The sequence below is a fragment of the Oreochromis aureus genome, linkage group 6 (genome assembly GCF_013358895.1).
Source record: "Oreochromis aureus strain Israel breed Guangdong linkage group 6, ZZ_aureus, whole genome shotgun sequence".
Taxonomy (NCBI): Eukaryota; Metazoa; Chordata; class Actinopteri; order Cichliformes; family Cichlidae; genus Oreochromis; species Oreochromis aureus.
The window spans coordinates 15,619,781-15,640,574 of record NC_052947.1 but is presented as its reverse complement, the minus strand read 5'-3'; the positions used below and the strand labels follow the sequence as shown (position 1 = coordinate 15,640,574).

The 20,794-nt window shown below is 40.5% G+C and overlaps 1 protein-coding gene across 1 annotated transcript; it reads left to right on the top strand.

Moving 5' to 3' along the window:
- The first annotated feature begins 781 nt into the window (after positions 1–781).
- Positions 782–17,947, top strand: cpe (carboxypeptidase E). The gene is made up of 9 exons (XM_031757310.2): positions 782–1,185; positions 10,678–10,874; positions 11,064–11,231; positions 12,129–12,246; positions 12,710–12,892; positions 13,828–13,967; positions 14,494–14,593; positions 14,787–14,905; positions 16,755–17,947. The coding sequence occupies exons 1-9, from the start codon at positions 948–950 to the stop codon at positions 16,851–16,853; spliced, it is 1,362 nt and encodes a 453-aa protein (XP_031613170.1). The 5' UTR covers positions 782–947; the 3' UTR covers positions 16,854–17,947.
- Positions 17,948–20,794: the final 2,847 nt, after the last annotated feature.

Here is a 20,794-nt window from a genome sequence, read left to right as displayed (position 1 = left end):
CCATGTCTGCAAGTTTTGAAAAATTGTTTTGAAAAATTAATAGATTGCTTAAGTGTATAAAAAAAGAAGTTTAAAAGGGTGAAAGCTCAATTAAATTTTATTTATATAACTCCAAATCACAACAACAGTCACCTCACGGTGCTTTATATTTTAAGGTAAAAACCCTGTATGAGCAAGCACTTGACAACAGTGAGAAGGAAAAACTCCCTTTTAACAGGAAAAGAAACCTCTGGCTGAACCAGGCTCAGGCAGGGGCAGCGATCTGCCATGCCTGGTTGGGGGTGAGATTTAGGATTAGGATTTAGGATCCTTAAATTTGCAATATTGTATATTATTGTGTAAAATATCTTCTACAAAAGAAAAAATTATACAAAAACAAGCTCATTTGTCTGACAGGACAAATGAGCAGGAAATGACAACAGAAGCATCTGAAGCTGTAGCAGCATGCATTCTCTAAATTGAATGTGCGTGTTTTAACATAAATAATGCTCTGAATGAGTTGCTGTAAGGGCCATAATACAATCTTTTTTGTGTTATTTTGTCATTTATGCTTATTCATACTCTTCTACTAACTTATTACGTCCCTGCTGCAACCTGCGGGTTGTCTCGCTTACTTTTCGTTCTTATTCCATCCTCCCCCCTTTTTATTTCTTGTATTATCAATAATGAGTTTTCCTTGTGTATAAGCAATTGAAATAAATCTTGGCTTTTTCAGTTTATTTTGAAAATTATGACCGGATGTGGGATTGGTTGTGGCTGGCTTTACGCAGTATGTTGACGGGGAGCCTGAGCTCAGGTACAGCGCATCACACTCAGAGGGAAGAGAGAGAGAGGCAGAGGGAAGGATATTTATAGCCTAAAGCGAGGCTGCAGCGCAGAGATAAGGCTCGGAGCCAAGCCGCCGGCAAGCAGGAAGACAGGGCTTAGGAAAACGAGGACGCGTCAAAATGAAACACTTCCTTGCTGTTGTATTCGGGGCTGCGCTAGTCACCCTGGTCAGCGCGGCCGGTACCGATGGGGCGATCTCCTTCGAGTACCACCGCTATGAGGAGCTGCGGAAAGCACTGGTGTCGGTGTGGCTGCAGTGTCCGACCATCACTCGCATCTATACCATCGGGGAAAGCTTCGAAGGCCGCGAGCTGCTGGTGCTAGAGATGTCCGACAATCCGGGGACGCACGAACCTGGTCAGTTTTACGCACACACAAAGTCTGTTTCACACCGAACGCGCGGGACCATCACCATCCCCACTCCCTTTGTCCCCGCTTTCTGTCGCGTTATGAACTAATTGAAATCCATTACCACCCGCTGGGATAACACAAATACATTACGCACTATTGCGCATAGCAGCAGTTTGGCTGTGCCCTCATTTCTGTGTGTGTAAAGGTTATAGAAAAATGACTTGTGTCCCCGAGATAACAGCTGAGGAGGAGCGCAGGTGGGTCGTGCTGTGCGTAAAGGGGCGAGCGAGGGCCCCGCTGCATCACTTCTGATGAATCTAGATGGTAGATAGTGGGATCAGCCGTGCAAAGCCGCCATTTTGCTGGTTGATAATGATCTCTTTGCGCTTATCCCGATTCGTGATTCTTAGAAAACACCACAGAAGCGGTGGATCGTGCCGTGACCCATTTGGAGGTGTTTCGAATTAGCCTTTCCAGCTTAAAAAGGAAGTTCAATTCAAAGGAATGAGGCTTTGACTTAAATGGACCCATTAGTCATTAGCAGGGCTCTACAGTCATTATTATTACAGCCCTATCTGCTTCAGTGCTCTGTACTATTTACTGGATGAAACAACAGATGATGAGTTTTACTGATGCGGTGCATTAGGCAAAACAACTACAGATGTGGTTAACCGCGTTTTAGATGCAATCCATCTTCTCCTTTTGCCAATTTTTCCTCTCCTACATGGGAAACTTCCATTTTGGGAGGAAAGCTGCATCTTCAGACTCATCAGATGGCTTTCCAAAATGTTTTAAACACAGAGGGTGTTTGTACCGGGGCCCCAAATGATCATAAGCTCTGTGGAAAATGACTGTGGTTAAATTTCCCCAGAATATGAGCCGTCCTTGGAAGGATGTCACTGAAACAATGTATGGTTTCTTTATTTATTTGTAATCTTTTAGCTCTCTTTTTAAAATGCCAGACTTGGAATCCATGTCTTCATTTGTATATATGATGGTAAACATTAAAAACAGTAAAAATGTTAGTATCCAATCCCTAACTGAGCATTGGCTTGTTTTACACATACATTAGTAATAAAGTCCTTTTATCATTTTGACCTCTTAATCCAAACCTCACTGCTGACCCGCTCAGACTCACTGGCGTGCTTTAAGTATGGAAACAGTGAGAGGAACACTGCTGGTCCAACCCTAGCCTGTAGTTTATTTAACATTTAATGAACATTTGGGAATGGTTTAGTGATTCCTAGCCAGCTCTCTCCAAATGGTAGCTTTAACCGTGATCTACTGCAGGAAATAATTAATTTCATCTCATAATCCCTAGAGTTTTCAAAGGAAAGAGGAAACTCTTTATATTGTAGCACAAAGGTAATATTTTGTGGGATTTTTTGTGTGGAGAGGTGTATCTTTTTCTATCGGTGTATTTATGCCTTGTTAATGGTGCACCACAGGTTTGGTGTGCCACTCCGCTCACATGGTCACAGAGTCTAATGACCATACATACTAAATAAGTCTGTAATAGTCCGGTGGGCGTACGCAGGCATGAGTCACAGTAGCGAGCCGTTATTACTACCAGATGAGTTTCCAAGCCGCTACTTCGCTAAGCAGGGCTGGGGCCTCCCCTCCTCCTTCAGCCTTTTCCTTTTCCTCCCTTTCCTCCTCTCCCTCTGCATCTCTGCTGAGCAAAACATCCACAGAGGGCAGGAGCACGATGAAACAGAGAAGCGCAGAGGGAGAAGAGCTCCAGATGGGGCAGAGCAGAGTGAGAGGAGGGAACTGCGGATGTGTGACGAGAAGGATAAAACTCAAGCTTCCTTTAAGGCGTCCTGCTCATATTTTATCTGAGCCTGCAGTGTGTTCGAGCTAAGGTGGAGCCAAAATAGCTGTTGCCGGGGCAACAGATCGGCTTAGTGCACTGAGCCGACTAGCGGCTCGTGGTTGGCTGGCTGACTGTCTGGCTCAGGGAAGACCATGGTGATGGTCCTGAGCGGATGCATCTGTCAGTAAGCAGCCATCTGTCATGCGCTGCGGCACTGGACCTGCCTATAGTCATAAACACTGGTGACATATTAGTATACATTAAGTGCGCATAGTGTGGATGGAGACTGGATCAGTAGGTCTTTCTATATTTTCAATGGGTCACATTCCCACTCACCAAAACAGACCCCCCGAACCCAAATTAGTACCTGATTTGCTCTCATTGATTTTGTTTCTCGCCTATATGTTTGGTTATGTTGCTGGTGAAAAAAAATATGTAGCTGACAGCAATGCCTGCCCAGGAAACTAATGAACTCAGCAGAACATGAGGCAGCTAAGGGCCACATATTTTCCTGCAGCAGTTTGTTGTCAACAAGAGAAAAAAAAAGAAGAAAAAAAAAAGGAGAGTGAGTAATGGACTGGGGTGTGCCAGGTGGACAGACACGTGATTCAAACAAACAACACTGCACTGATTCTGCTGGATGTGTAGGTCTGCCTAGACACTTGTTATCTGACAAGCTTACCATTAAAAAGGGGTAAATGTCACGTTTCCTGATTCTTTCTGCTGGTGATACGACATCACAGAGCAGCGCTTCAGACCTGTTTTGAGTGTCATATATATGCATTTTCAGCTTGGCGTTTCCTTTAACATTGTATGATGGCATGAAAAGTTCAGGACTAGGCGTTTCATGACTGAAACTACTTGGCATGATATGATACTTGGAAAAAGAAACGGGAAGAGTGAAATGATTTGAGGAAAATGGCGTGTCATTCATTTACCGTTTCATGACACCAGCCTGCCAGAAAGTCATCACATGTAGGCTTTTTTTTAAATGTCAAGTATTTTCATTTTTATGTAATCAGGTAGATTCATCATATGCTACTTCTCCAACCTCTATTTTTTAAAAGGGAAACTGCTGCATTAAATCTGTCTGAATATAGTTTGGCTACTACCACCGCTTAAACTGTACATAAGAAACATGTGAATGGCCCTCAAAGTGCACATTATGCACTTTTGATACTCAAGGAGCCATTTGATGATTGTTATTTAAAGTAAAGGATTTGAATGCTTCCATCATTTGAAGGAGACTGGATCTCACAGCTGGCTTATATTTAAGCTAAAAGCTTCTTTTCATCAGGGGAAAAGAGGCTCTGGTTAAACTCTTTTGACTCTCGTGTCTGGAACCATTTACAATGTTTCTAATACCAGGAGGAGAAACCCTATATTGTAATATGCTTGGCTTTGTCTGAAGGCGAAAAAAAATATGTCAGTATGAGGTACTGCTTGATCCAATCTGCTGTAGACCATCTCACGAGGTGGAAGATGTCATAAGACTCCACGGCGGTCTGTTTTATAATATGACAGAGAAAGTGTGTAATCCCCAGTGAGCACACACTCAGATGCCCAGTTAAAGCATATAACAGCCAGACACACTGCTGAATATAACATATCAGATCACACTGTGTGTGTTGACTATAACCTGTCCTTTTAAAAGCTACACGTTCCTGTTAGAAGACATTACAGTGGAGGTGAAGGGGGTGTAAAATGAGGACATTTTGCTTCGTGTAGAGATGGTGAAAACAGCCGAGAGACAAGAGGTGCTGATGTGAAAAGGAGCTAAAAATGACAGGAATGATGATTGAAAAAACAGGAGCGTCACAGGAGTGCAAGTGTGATGAGGGTGAAGAAGAACACGGGGAGAATAAGGGAGCAGCAGAAATGGAAAAAAAATGGATGAAAGAAAGGCCAAGGCATCAGCCAGAGGTCATTCATTATACATCAGACACCCACAGCCATCTACCACCTCCTCCTCATTCTTCGCCTTCACTCTGCTCTGACATGTTCTTCCACTGTCAGCTTTGCTTTTATTCTCACCCTTTCCTACACTTTTTTGTTCTTTGTTCCTTTTTTTTCTCTTTACATTTTATTTATTTTTTGTTTCTTCATTTGCAGTTTATTTTTGTGTGGCTTCACAGCCGACACGTAGGCACTTCTCTCCCATTTCTTCAATAGTGGAATCCTGAAAGATTTTGATGAGGTCCATGTCCTAAAAAACCAAAAAACCCAGACTCCTTCTAACACTTGTCAATTTCTGAGGTATGTACAGAACAGCAGATCCTTTTTTTGGCAGGCATCGGTTATAAGCAACTATAGCTCCCACAAGACTGTGAAAGTCCTCTTTCAGGAGAGAACAGCCATTAATGTGCAAACGAGAGGCAAAAATTGCACAAGTTCTATGTTAGTGACTACAAATGTAGAGGCTTTCAAATCTTGGTTGTTGAGTTCTGAAAACAGTTTCACAGGTGTTTAGAAAGGTATTTAGACGCCAGCAGGAACTGGTGCATTCATGGGGGATGGAGGAATCAAGCATTTACAAACTACAGCAACTAATGAGCATCCTCATTTATTTTAAGAAATTTTCTATCGATGCCAAAAAGAATCTAAAACAAAGAATATAGATTAAAGATAAGTGACAGAATATAAAAGGACTTCATGTAGTAGAAATAAACTGAGCACTGGTGAGCTTTCTCTTGTCTTTGTCCATGTGTCTGTAATGTGAGCGCGTATATGAGTGTGTTTGTGTACCCTAGCACGAGACAGGCAGACAGATGCGGAGTGAGAGTCTGTTTACTTGCTCTCCCAGTTCATTTATCTCCCTTAGAACCTGCCCCTGGCAGGGTTGCCACGACGACTGAGAGCGTGCTTAATGTGGTCATTCCCAAATGACGTTTGTAGCTGCAGCCATAATTACTCGGTCGCCTAGGAGACTTTAGTGCTGCTGATCGTTTGTGACAAAGGTCGGAGGATGCATTGGATTTTGGCAGCGTCACATGTGTCATATTAACCTTTAGCAGCAGGGAGTGATTTGAAGTTAAAGAGCATTTGGAAACTCAGGTTGTTACTGAAGTTAAGTTGTCATATGTAAAATCTATAAAAACAGAGAAAGATGATTTGGTGTTGCAAGCTACTAAACTTAGTTAGTTACACTGAATTTTTAATGGTTTCATCCTCACCTCATTTCTGTTTCGATCACTGTAAAGGGAATGTGTTTTGGCTTTGGGGTGTTTTCCACATGAAGGATGTGACTGATCTGAACCTTTGTCATATTTTACATACTAGTAAAACCTTTTCAGTCCTAATAATTAAATATTAACTGCTTTTGTGAGTATCATATTTGGACTACTTAAAAAATATATGTGCAAAAGTCTTGCACCAACCCTTGTTTCTTCATTTCAGTTCAGCTGAATTTCATTTATATAGCACCAGTTCAAAACAACAGGATATTTTGTGTAAGGAGTCCAACTTTCTTTCAATAGTTCTTTTAATTTGTAATAGTTCTCCAGACTTTCTGAAAGTCTTTTAAAGTTCTTCTTTTGACATTGGCTGCTTTTTACTCATTTTTAGTCCAGTCCTTGTACCTGGCTATTTTCAGATGAATTAAGAATCGGATACATCTTTGTTACGACTTTGTTACTAGCAGCCTATCAAAAACCCCCATCATTTGTTCTAATTTCTTTAGCTGAATCTATGAAAAACACCAAAGATAACACATTTTGACAGCATAAAATTTTATTTTTGCACAAAGTGCTATTAGGTGAAAATTTGGCATATTCCAGTATGGTGTGCAGTGTTTCCTTAAAAGATTGGAGGAAATTGGACAAAATAAGAAGTGGCAGGCCTAAAAGAAACTGTCTACAGCAGTTAAACACTACCTGAAAGTCATCTCCTTTACATAAAAAAAGAAAAAAGAAATACAATAAAACGGCCTTTATGGCCATGAAGAAGTCATTCTTAAGGAAACGAAACAAGGGGATAAGGTTTAGGTGTGCCAAATTATATGATTACAAGAACCCAAAATCAATGGCAACCTGAGGAAGACTTCAGGAGAGTCATATAAAAGGGACTGTCTGGACTATCTGATGGTTTGGGCTTACATTTCAGACAGTGGTGTTGGAGATCTTGTCAAAATTAATGGAATTATGATTTTGATCCACCAAATAATACCATCAGGAAAGCATCTGATGGTTAACAGTGTCATGACAATGATCCCAAAAACTCTGCCAGTACATAAAAACCATCCCTGGATAGAAAAAAAACACAGTCAAGGATTGGCCTCCCCAGAGCCTGGAGCAGTGTGGGATCATCTTGACAGAGAAAAGAACAAAAGGCAGCAAACATCCAAAGAAGAGCTTTGAGTGTCCTTGAAGAAGCCTGGAAACTGTTCCTGAAGACTACTTAAAGAAGTTAGAAGAAAGCTGCTGAAGAGAGTTCAGGCTGTGTTGAGGAACAAAGGTGGTCACACCACAAATTCACTTTCAAGCTGTAAAATAAAAAGAAACAACAGATGAATTCACACAGGAATGTTTCCTGTTATGAACTGATGCTATCACAGGTGACATCTTACATTTCAGAAGTGAAGGGTCTCAGCTACATGAGTTGCATATGTTGAAAAATCCCCATTTGCATTTTCATGTGTGAGCAGTTTATTTTTACACGGGTGTCAGAGTTAAAGCTCAGTTTTACCTTAACAGAAAAGAGGAATAGATTGAGAAATAAGGGGGAAGGGTTTGCATGTGTTAAAACAGAACAGATGGAGCTGTGATGAAGTGTTAATGAGCGTGAATCTGCAAAAAAACATATGAAAACAAATGACAGGCGTACTCCTCATGTCACCTCATAACTAGCTACATGAGTCTGCACATATATGGGTTCTAAAGATAGAAAACATGCACAGCTCTGTAGTCTGCATGCTAACATGGAGTTCAACAGCATAAAAGCATGTTTCGTAAGGGAGACGGGAAGTGTCTCAAGATACTGAGCATCTGTTTAATAGCTTGAAACACAGTAACTCATTTTTTTGGCTGAATGCAACATCAAAGTGTGTGTGTGCATGCATATGGCAGCTCTGTCGGGCTTCTGAAGGCTGTAAAAACAAAAACATCCAGCAACGCCAGGACAGAAAGAGTTAATTGCAGGCTTGAAATCATTAGTAGCAACTGTGAGGAGATTCAAACATTTAAAAATAACCTGACTACCAGATGTGGCTGGGTGGTGTGTGTGTGTGTATTACTCACGCATGAAGCTGCTGGCGTTACTCTACAAATACATGAAGAGACCAGCCAAAATGGATTTAAAAAGTCTTGAAAGCATTTTATACAATAATTTAGTTATAGAAGAATATATATAAGATACACATAATAATAATAGTAATTATTCTCTAAGGGAAAAATAAGGAAAACAAAATGACCCAATCAGGGTGGAAGGAAGAACAATAAAAACACAGTTCTCAGTAAAACCAGTACCCCTGCAGCGATTTGGCTTCAGCACACTTGGACACTCGCTTGCTTTTCAACATCTGCCATTCTTGATCTACATTTTATAACTTGTAACCAATCTGAACAAAAAGACTTTGTTCTCGTACAGCCGTAGAAAGCCATTAATCTTTGATTCATAGCCAATCAAAGAATGTTTACAGCTCACTGCAGCTCATACGTCTTCTTCTTTGTCATTTTGTTAAAGGACTTTAAATAGGTCCAATTTCAAACTTGTCTGTGTTTTGTATATATTTGTATAGATGAAGAGCCTAATTAGTATCTAAAACAGATGGTGGGTTCATGGGGGTTTATTACAAGGCAAATTCACTGAGCTTAAGACAGAAATAGCTTTTACATATGAAAGCAAGATCACCTTTGATAAAGAAAAGCAGATGCAGCTTTTCTACCCACACACTGACGTGGCCAATAACAGTAAATCCACCAAATGGTACAGTGTGGATTTTTAGATAAATACAGAGAAAGGAACCAAATTTAGAATCAAATCAGATCCAAGGTTCTCAAAAACAGGACATGATGTTGAAATGTGCTGTTATCAGGATGCGACTCTGGCGCAATACAGTAATATATGTATTTTAAACAGACGCGCAGTGAGTAACGATAAAAGTACATTTCTTAAAGATTCGTCATCCAGTCACACAGGTCTAGATGCTGACTGGTAACCGTTCACTGAGGACAAATGTGTATCCCCTGATCATTTGGCAAGTGGTGAAATTGCTCTCCCAAAAATCATCTTGCAATTGCTTTGGTCACTAGCAGATTGGCGTTGAGGCAATGTTGCCTGCAAACCCTCAGCGTTTACTTTCCGAGCTGTAGGGAAAATTTGAAAAACTCTGACACAAAGCAGAAACATAAGCCGTCCACCTTCACAGTTAAAGTTGCATCTTTTCGGTCTCAGTGGTAAGCACAACTTTTACTTTTTTTTTTTTTTTTTTTTAAATACTGCTTAATGAGTTGTTGGTGAGTGTTTGCAGACAAGGTGGCAAGTTTCAATGACAACTACAAGTGACCAGTACACAGTTTTTACTGTTGACAAATCCATTATTTGCAAAACATAAATGTTTTAAAAAATCTGAAATGTAACTGGTAACTATGGGGTGGCTGTGGCTCTGGAGGTAGAGCAGGTCATCTAATAATCGCGAGGGTTGGCGGTTTGATCCCTGGCTGTTACAGTCTGCATGCCAAAGTGTCCTTGAGCAAGGTACTGAACCCCAAATGGCTCCTGATGCGCTCATCAGATTGTGAATGTTACATAGAAGGGAAAAAGTGCTCGTATGAATGCGTGTGTGAATGAGACTTCTTTAAAGTACTTTGAGTGGAAAGGTGGCGTATAAGAAGCAGACCATTTACCAACTTTTCTGAGGATCTGAAGAGCTTACTGTCATGACGATTGGCCTGTAAACCTTTAAAAGCTTTTGAAAAAATCAAAAAATTAGATTGCCATGGGCGCCTGCCTCATTTAAGACAAACACCTTCATAATTAGATGTAAAAGACATAATAATAAAATACTATCCCCAAATATATTATGTAAAATACACTGATAATCTGGGAACTGGGATGATTTTAACTGACTTTGTTAATTAGTAGGTTTTAATCAATCATCAGTAATCATAGTTGGTGACTGTTAATCAGTGATTTGGGGAATTAATTTCTGTGTTTCGAGTTAAAATCCCTCTCAAACCCGTCAGCAGCAGGCTCCTCTGTGCCACGTGTCTGACAGAACGGTGTGTGACAGAGTCGCTGCTTAATCCACTGTGTCTCTCTCATTACCACTGTGCTCCGACATTCAATACGATGTAACCTTTCTGTTGATGAGTCAGTGTGTTCGTCACTCCCCGAGTGTGGACGTCCTCTGTGTCCACGATGACTTCCATAACAAATCATAATGTTTTATTAGTGACCTGTTTGGTCCCGAGGAGATAAAGGGTCGTTTCCATGACGGTTTCCCGCTATAGTGTCTATGTGGCCAGCTGTATGTGTGTATTTCTTTCTTTTTGTGAGATTACGTGAGAGCGGTTTATGCTGATTCATTGTCAGCTTTGTCAAATCCTCCTCCTTTGTGAGATATGTGTTCAGTTCTGCTTCTCAGCCAAAAACCTGCTCTTCACAACAGGGATGGTTACATTATGTCCAATCACAGTTACGTCTGTGTGACAGTAACTCAACAGGAGCCTTCTGGTTTCTTGCAGGTGAGCCTGAGTTTAAATACATCGCCAACATGCATGGCAACGAGGCGGTGGGCAGAGAGCTGCTCATCTACCTGGCTCAGTACCTGTGCAACCAGTACCAGCAGGGCAACGAGACCATCATCGATCTCATCCACAACACCCGCATCCACCTCATGCCCTCAATGAACCCCGACGGCTTTGAGAAGGCCGCCTCACAGGTGAAGAAACAGCACGTAAAAATCACTTTTTGAACTTTATGTCTGGACAGTTTAAGCTTGCAGCCCTGCAAACAGTCATTTAGGAACCACAAGTCTTTAAATTACACCTACACAGCAAGAGCAGCATTTATTAAAGCTCCAGACACTGTCTTTTAATCTGTCCCCATCTCATTTCTGTTTACTGTGCAGCCCGGAGAGATTAAGGACTGGTTTGTGGGCCGCAGTAATGCGCAGGGGGTGGATCTAAATCGTAACTTTCCTGATCTGGACCGCATCATCTACATCAACGAGAGGGAAGGCGGAGCCAACAACCACCTGCTGCAGAACATGAAGAAGGCTGTGGACGAAAACACCAAGGTAAAACAAACTGACTTACTGATTACAGGATAAGGTGGCCGTTATTTCTTACTTACCATGAAAAGACTGAAGTAGCAATAATGTATCACTCAAATCTTTGAGTCTTATTCACCTTTTCTGTGTCACTCAGAAGCAAGCTAATTCAAACTGTGTATTAAATATGCTTATATAAGTTCATTAATAAATGATATTAACTGTATGTATGTTAAATATTTTTAAGAAATGTTGCACAGAAAGGAATAAATAGTGCATTTGTTCTGGTCTGTTTTCATGTGTGGATTGCTGAACATCGGTGGGTATCTACTGTACATTTACAGCAGAAGGATGGAGAATGTGAGGTTGAACCAAAGCTGCTATAATCAAAAGTGTATATTATAACAAAGCTAGTAAATGAATGGCTGCTTCCAAGGGTTGCCAGGTCTTTTTAATAAAACCAGCTCAGCGGGGAATCAAAATCCCCCCCAAAATCGACCCTTGGTATTGTGGGGTGTCCACCGTGTGTGTGTGTGTGTGTGTGTGTGTGTGTGTGTGTGTGTGTGTGTGTGTGGGAAATTTGATGGGAAATCCTCTGAATATTAAGTAATTTGATTACTTGTAAATTTTCTAATTTTGTGACATACTTACATGAAATTTAATGGAATCTAATCAAATTAAGTTGACTTGACTGCCATGCATTCAGTTTATACCAAGTACATTTTCCTTAATGATTAATCAGTTGAATAAATACAACTTTGATTTGATATTTCAGCTGCATTTTATTCAAAATTATTGTACCATGTTTATTGATGGTCAAGAATCCTTTTTTTGAGTTTGTGTAGGTCGAAGGTGATATTGCTTTAGATATTTATTATCTAAACATTATTGTAATTGTAATTTTTTAATGGTTCACATTTGCAGCTGGCTCCAGAGACCAAGGCTGTGATCCACTGGATCATGGACATCCCCTTCGTCCTCTCGGCAAACCTGCATGGAGGAGACGTTGTGGCCAACTATCCATATGATGAAACCCGCACTGGTATGCACACACACACACACATTAAACATTATAAAACACTGGTGTTGCTCTTCATCATCGTCATCGCAGATATGATTCCTGATGATGCGACCCAAATATCCACATTTAAAACTTCCCAAACAGAGCAAGTGAAGTTTTTACTTCGCCTTTAGTAGAAGAGATCACTCCCACACCTATTTTTCCTGTTTGGGTTGTTAAACTTTATGTAAACTGTTCCTTTCTTTCATGTGAGGATGTTTATCAAGACAAATATTTGAACCGTTTATGTAACAGCAAACATTTTACTCCCTTTTCTTTAGAATGTCGTAAATTTGATTTAAATCAGATGGAAAATGTTTCCTCCTCTGCGTCATCGCTCAAAGCAAACACAATGTGTTGAGCAGGCACACGTTTTCTGCTAACACTTCATCATAGCCACTCTCTAAATGGCGAGCGCTTGTTTGTTCTCTTTCCTCTCATTAAGGATCCACCCATGAGTACAGCGCCAGTCCGGATGATGTGATGTTCAAGTCTCTGGCTAGAGCCTACTCCATGTATAACCCCGTCATGTCCGATCCTCACCGAGCCCCATGTCGCAAGAACGATGACGACTCCAGCTTCAAAGATGGCATCACTAACGGTGGGGCCTGGTACAGTGTGCCTGGAGGTAAGAGACAACTGAAGCATTTTTAAACTGGTGATTGGATAAAAAAAAAAAAAATCCAAAACAAAAAAACCCTAAAAACACCCGAGTTAGTGGTTAAAACGTTGCTCACCTGTAGCTGAACAATAATGGATTTCCAGCTACAGGTGCATTTGAACCTGTAAAAGATCCATCGGGTCCTTTCTTACCTCTCTCAATAAGGCCTTTCTCCCTTGATTAATCAGTTTAATATATTTGATCTCACAGTTTTTGCTCTGATATGCATTGTCAGCCGTGAAGCCTTCTATACAGAGGCAATTTAATTTACCACAGGTGGACTTCAGTCAAGAAATGTCTTAGCAACGGTCAAGAGAAACTGGAGGGATTGAGCTAATACGTTTTTTTTGCAATAGGCTTGAATTAGGTCTTTCTTTCTTTCTGTGTGCACTTTCTATGTTCTCCCTGTGGTTGTGTGGGTTCTCTCTAGGTGCTCTGGCTTCCTCCCACAGTCCAAAGACATGCAGTTTGTTGGGTTAGGTTAACTGGTCATTCTAAACTGCCCATAGGTGTGAATGAGAGTCTGTATGAGTTAGCCCTGCGACAGACTGGTGACCTGCCCAGGGTGTACTCTGCCTCTCAACCTAAGACTGCTGGGATAGGCTCCAGCGTGCCCTGAAAAGGATAAGCCGAAGAGAATGGATGGAGGTTACAAGAATTCTGTTTTCAGTTTGTCCTTATGGGATAGTGTGTGTAGATTAATGACAAAAAAAGAATTGATGGCATCATGCTGCAACATCACAAAATTAAACAAGGTTGAAGTGGGTGTGAAGACTTTCTCAAGTCACTGTGTGTCACTATGTATATTGTTTTCAGGTAAATGGTTAACCCATTTTCAAATATATAATCCTGAATTCTGTTGACTTTTTCGGTTTTGCTTTCTTTCTCTCTGCGGTTTACAGGAATGCAGGATTTCAACTATCTCAGCAGCAACTGTTTCGAGATCACTCTGGAGCTCAGCTGCGACAAGTTCCCCAATGAGGAAACGCTGAAGAGCTACTGGGAGCAGAACCGCAACTCGCTCGTCAACTACATCGAACAGGTAGGCAGGACTATAAATACAGATGCCATAAATCACGGTTTGCAGTCTCTTCCATTTGCACAGCTGACCCAGAAACAATACCAAGGCTTGCAATCTCAAGTCTATAAGTGCTAATGCTTGAAATAAACTGCAAAATGTGTCATCTATAAGTGCAAAGTTGACCTTCACAACACAGCAGTCACAACACATTTTCAGATCTTAGGTTGGATCTGGCAGGATTTACGTGACTATTTCTGCTAATGGAGGTGAAAGAATCGTAACTTTGATGGTAAAAAGGAACCACATAATCGGACACATAATGCAGCCTCACGGCGTCAGACTTGCAACTGCCCATCCAGACGTCAGACACTAATTTGTGGTGACGCCACTTCTGCCTTTGTTTGCTCACAAGAGGTTGCTCAACCAGAAAAAGCCTCTTCTCAACCAAAAACTAACAAATCTTTTACACCTGACTCTAAAAATGCTGCCATCAGTCTTCAGAGGGAACATGTTCTTCTTCATGTGTCAATGTGCATGTTGTGTGCAGGTTCACCGTGGCGTTAAGGGCTTTGTTCGTGACCTTCAGGGCAACCCCATTTCCAATGCCACTGTCTCTGTGGAGGGTATTGACCATGACATCACCACAGGTAAATTCACACAATTCACAAAGCACAAGTGCTGTCACAGCACTTGCTTGCTCCATGTGAGAAATATAATGGAGAGATGGTGCAATGCCTCCATCTCGTGGATATTGTGGGTACTGCAATTGTTGCCTGGCGCTGCTCTGAGCATCACTGTGTTGCTTAAACACATTTTAATAAGACAATCTGTATTTTATAGCCAAAGATGGAGACTATTGGCGCCTACTTGCTCCGGGAAACTACAAAGTGGCAGCCTCTGCCCCTGGATACCTGACTGTCATCAAGAAGGTGGCTGTACCCTACAGCCCTGCAACCAGGGTAAGACACACAAACAAATGACCCATCACATTCCCTGTGGGGTCTTTTATCTTTCCAGAAGGTAACCTGAGTGGAAGTTCTCCAGCCATATTTTCTGGATCTCTAAGCACTACTCTACAATCTAGAATAACTCGCTGAACCTTGGTTCCTCCAGCAGACACCACAAACACATCAGATGCTGTATGTCTGACTAATGTTGGCACCGCCTACGTAATAATGTAAGGTCTCAGTTGAAGTGTCTGTTCACGATAAGCCACTAAACTTTAACAGCTGTTAAGTGCTTAGTATGTGTAACAAAGGGAGGAGAGTTTGCTCACTCAGTAGCCCTCATGTCAAGCTGCATAGGACGGAATTTGGAGGGCAGAATTTGTAAAGTCTGCAAGCTACCAAGCGAGCCTGCAGCAGAAAAATCATTATGAGTATTTAAACTGAATTCTATTCAAAATCAGTCTGGATTGCATATTCTTGAGAAAAGATATCAGAGTCTCTATTTTTTCTTCTTACCAGCCCTGTTAACAATCTTAAGATCGCCCAGATTAATTTCTGGGGAACCAGTTGTTTTTCTGTCATGGAGGATGCTTTAGTTTATCAACTAATAGCTCATTTAAGAAAAAAAAATCTTTTCAAAGCTTCCAGTTGCATCACAGAGTCTTTATTATCAGATGGAACCGGCTCTGATATTTTTGAACTTCTGCCCAGACTTTTCAGGACGTTAAAAACAAGGACAAACAGATTAAAAAACTGAAGTAATAACTGCACTAAACACTGCTGGAACTGTGCAAATTTTAAGAGAATGAATAGCACATTGAAGGCACAGGAAAATGGTGAATTTTAGAGACCTTCATAGATTTCTTTTTGATATATATCTACATTTTACATATATGTATATTTTACAAGACATTTTTATCATTTTTTCAGATGTCTGCGCTTATAGATTGCATCCAATTTTATTGCATATGTGCAATGACAGTAAAGATACTATTATTATTATTATGTTGATATAGTCTCATATGGGGGGTCATGATAACCCTGTTAGTGTTTTAAGATAAGATCTGGTGTCAGTTGTAGTTTAATAGAATTGTCTTCCAACGGGCCTGTCCTGGTTGATGGTGCTGCTACATCGCTGTTCGATGCTGTGATCTGTTGTGAGTCAGTAAAAGCCTGGAGAGAGATCAAAGAAAGGAGGAGTGATATTCATCTACATGTGGCCAGCTGTAACCGTGAATTACTACTCGTGTGCCACACTGAAACGTTTGGTGTGATTCAAGTAAATACAGCTCCAGTATTCCTTTTAACCTAGAGGCATGAGCAGGAGAGCAATGTGTCATGACTTGTGAGATGAATCATCACGTAGCAAATTCTGAACATTTTAGTGACCAATAAATCACTGTGATTTTTACTTTCCACAATAATAAGTTTCCACAATAAAACACACCTTTCAGCTTTTCATGTATTTTGAAATTGGTTTTTTTTGGAGAGCTGGAGTGTAAATGTGCCTGTTTTTAAACGTGACAATAAACACAAAAAGGTTCTGCTATTTTTTTTTTTTTTATAGAGCAGGTTGAGGTATATTTTTTTCCATTTCCAAAAAAGTAATGCATATTTTACGTATTGGAATTAAAGAATAGAAACAAAGTATCCATCCTACTGAGCCAGTATTGAGTCCATCCCAATGCCTGCCTATTGATACTATTGATATGTGGATAGAGAAAGTAGGAAAAAAAAGCAACATTTTAATGAATGAATAGAAAAGTTTCTAGTTAAAGGACAACTTACAAAACCAACACATTATCTCCAAAGTCCGCTGGATCCTCCTTGGTTCTCAGCTGCTGTATCTTGTGTGTCTCAGGTGGATTTTGAGCTGGAGTCCCTGATGGAGAGGAAGGAGGAGGAGCGGGAGGAGCTGATGGATTGGTGGAAGATGATGTCAGAGACACTGAACTTCTAACGCGTTTGTCTCGCTGACGATCGGAGCGTCCACACGTCGATGTAATATAGTCAACATTCTGTGTGCCCGTTCACTCTGAAAAAGAATATATTGTCTCTTCTTCTTCTTCTTTCTTTTGATTGTGTTCTCTCCATTCTTACTTTAATTAATTTTGTTGTTTATTAATGTAAGAGTTTGCCTCACACTCCTGTAGATTGTTTGAATATCCTGCGCGCGCAGTGAAAGACAAAAAGAGGAATTTGCAGGCAGCTTGCTGGCAGTGAGATTGGTCTTGACTTCCGTGGTATTGTGTTCTCTATTGTACACGTGATTGGTAACCATGGCACTCACCTATATATCCAATGAATGACTGACTGAGTAATAATGTATGTAAAAGAGCTGTTTACATGATTGCCACATGGCTCTGTCTCTAAGTATTCATTTCGCCCCCTGTTTTAAATGTCTCTGTTTCTCCAGGCTTTAGTACCAATACATTCTCAAGGCTACTACACACGAAACCTTCCAAGTCTGAGTAGCTGTAAACACTCACTCTGATACTCGTGCTGTTTCTGTCCTGTAAAATAAAGCCGATATCGCACTACGGTACTGAGATAATCAGGGACATTGAAAACACTGTAAAATCACTGTAAACATCATATTGTAAACAATCTATACAGGCAAGCTAGTTTCCATATATGTTATTGATGTTACGATTTTTTAAACTGCAGCACAGCTTTGATTCCAGCACAAGATGAATGGTTATAATAATATAATATATACTGTATTTATGAACTAGGTATAGCAAGAAAAGTTTTTTTTTGTAACTAAAAAAATATGAAGGACCACGATCATGACACTAATAAATCAGTCAACCCAAAGCCATTCCTTTGTATGTGCACTACACAGGGAATACTGTAAAACATAAGGAACTCTGGGAGGAAAGTTTGTTTACTGTAACACAAATCTTTTGAGTGGACAGTTAGCTGACTTGCATGGATGCAGTTCACCTCATTTTAGAGTCCAGAAAGGATTTATTGAATGTATGGCTATGGAAAGGGTTTAAACAATGTAAAGAATAAACAAATCAATAAAGCTCCCCTCTTTATGTTGTCGAACTGCCGTCTGGTCTCCTTTGTTTCAGCTCTTTTTGGGTGACAGCAGGTGATCCACAAAAGAACAACTGGAGTTGTTCACTTCTTAATGAGGCTGATGGGAGCAAATGGGTGAGGCTAAAGCTCCCATTAGGTTTTCATTAAAAGCTCAAAATAGACCCTCTATTTTGAGCTTTTTACATTTTTACAGGGATAATTTGGAAAACATTTGCTGTTTGCAAGGAAATGGAGAAACAGTCCCTAAAAATAGCCCCGATGGCGAGATGCCACAGTGGATTAGAGGGGAAACATTCAGCAGAAGTTTTGCATTAATGCCTCAAATCTGTTTAAAAAAGTCATTTTATTTATGGTTTCTTTATTTCCTCATGAGTAAAACAATTTTGCTTTATGATGTCAGCTCATCTAGTTTCAGGTTTTCAGTGCTCACAGCCATTGCCATAAGGTGTTGCGTACGGATGGTTAGAGAAGTTACCGCCTATAATTATAGCAAACACCCATCCGTGAAATGGTCATATAACAATCACTACTGCAAATTCTGACTTAACAAACCAAGTTTGGTGTTCTGGTACAAACACGTGCCTGTTTGATTATTGTATAAGAAGATGATGTGTGCATTTTAAACATTTTACAGCTCAAGTTAGATGAGAATATAAAAGTCTGATATAGATTCCTACTCTGTTTGAGTACAACACTGTGCATCTCTCTGACTTGGTAACATAAAAACAGCAAATTTCTGCATAAAACTTATGTTATAGTTTATGAATTTATTGGTGAAAAGCAAAAACAATTCAAAAAGTGGGAAGTAAGATCACTGCAGGAGCTTCTCGATCCTGTATACCAGCAGTATAGCAAGCTTCAAAGGAGTAGGAAAAAAGAGTTTTATAAATCAGGATAATAAAAAAGTGGATCTCCAACAAATCAATGTTTAATTCAACAGAACATGATTTTGTTACATTCAGAATTTCTGTTAAACACTGAATGTAATTATTTTGTTTTCGTAAATATTTTATTAATATTGAGGTTGGTTACAGTGGACATCATCTCTAAATTGTGTTGGCATGGACCCAATTTATGACTCTTCTAATCACTTTGTTGGCTACACATGGCGTTTTTTTCCCCCTTGCACTTTAACACATAGTACAGTGGATTCATGCAATTTTAGTAGCTCCAAACTGAGGTCTAATCAGGCAGAATAAGTGAAAACAGATGTGTGGGTGTGACTGACCTTTAACAAACAGCAATGAGAACTCACAAGTAAGAAACAGTGAGCTGGTGTTTTCATGGATTTGTTCACTTAACCACTTCACCTCGACTACACATCTGGTGAGCAGTGGCGTTTAAATGATGCTCAGTGTGCCCAAATTATCCCTGGCAGATCAGTAATTTCTAAAATACTCAGTAACTGAAACCGGCACAAATGACTATGTCACATTCATCTTTATTCCCCATCCTTTTGCTCAGATTGAAACATCTCTTTGTCTCTCCTTCTCCTCTGTATGGGTGTACGGGAGTGGATGTGGTCCAGAGAGGACACACCTATAGTTGGTTCGCCAGCTTTTCGTCTCTCACCAGCGACGGTACTTAAACCTGACTCTCGTCTGCACTCACTTTTAAATTGTTGCTCTACTCACATTCAGGCCGTATAGCTCAGGCATCTTTGAACTGCTTTCCTCACCCCTTTGTCAGCTCACAGTGCTTCTTGCACATATGAAATTCCTTCCTGCAACAAATCCTGCTGGTGTGCCAGCCTTGTACTTACCTGTAAATCTGACTGAACCACTCTCACACCACCACTCCCAGAAACGTACCTGTAGGATGTTAGCCCTGTGGAAAAAGCCTTTTTGAAACTTACCTGAACGCCTGTCTGGAGATACTTAGCTCAGTGTAACTTTGCTTTGATATTACAGCTTATCTATTCTTTACCATACATTTACCTCCAAAAAAGGGCGGATCTGATTTGATTTAAAGCAGCCTGTGTTCACTGTCTCAGTTACTGCAGTTAGAAGTCTGTTTTCACAGAAGGACATCTGATATCTCACAGCAGGAAAAACGCTGTCCAGTGCTAAAATTACAGATGGATGAATTCCACCAAGTTTCACGGTTCTGGTGTCTGCTGGCTCGCTTTCCTTCTTTCCTAACTTACAAGGATTTCTGAAAAGATCAGAGCCATCAATAATGTTATTAAAAGCATCTGTGCTTCATATTATGACTAAAACCTGCTGTCAAAAGACCCCTTCACTTCCAGAGTTCTTGGATTGAAATTGCTTGCCTGGTCTAATAAGTTATGAATCTTGAATAAGGAAGGACATAATTTATGTGAGATACGCAGACAAACCAGTGCCAGTGTTTGACTTCAGCTTTGTGTTCAGATATAAATCTTACTGCGTGCTTGTACATATTGTGCCTTCATATTGGTAGAAAAAATGGCCTTAAGCATTGTTATCTAACTTTCACTCCTTGCAGTCACACACACACACACACACACACACACACACACACACACACACACACACACACACACACACACACACACACACACGCAGAGCAAGGGTGGCACTTTTAGTCCAACTATGCGGTTGAATCAGCTGTTTTAGCATTAGATGCTAACTCTGCAGATCAATGGCAACCTCGGTCTATTACTCATACCGACCCTATTAGCATCTGCTATTAGCATCTTCTCATCAATACCATTGATCAAGCTGCTCTGACTTCAGGGCAGAGCGGGACACAGAGGGGACCTGCTGAGAGAGAGAGAGGGGGACAGGACATTAATCTGATCAGTCAAACGTGATATTAGACAGCTCCTCCCTCATCAATAATGCAGGAAGACCTATTTGTTTTGGCAATGGG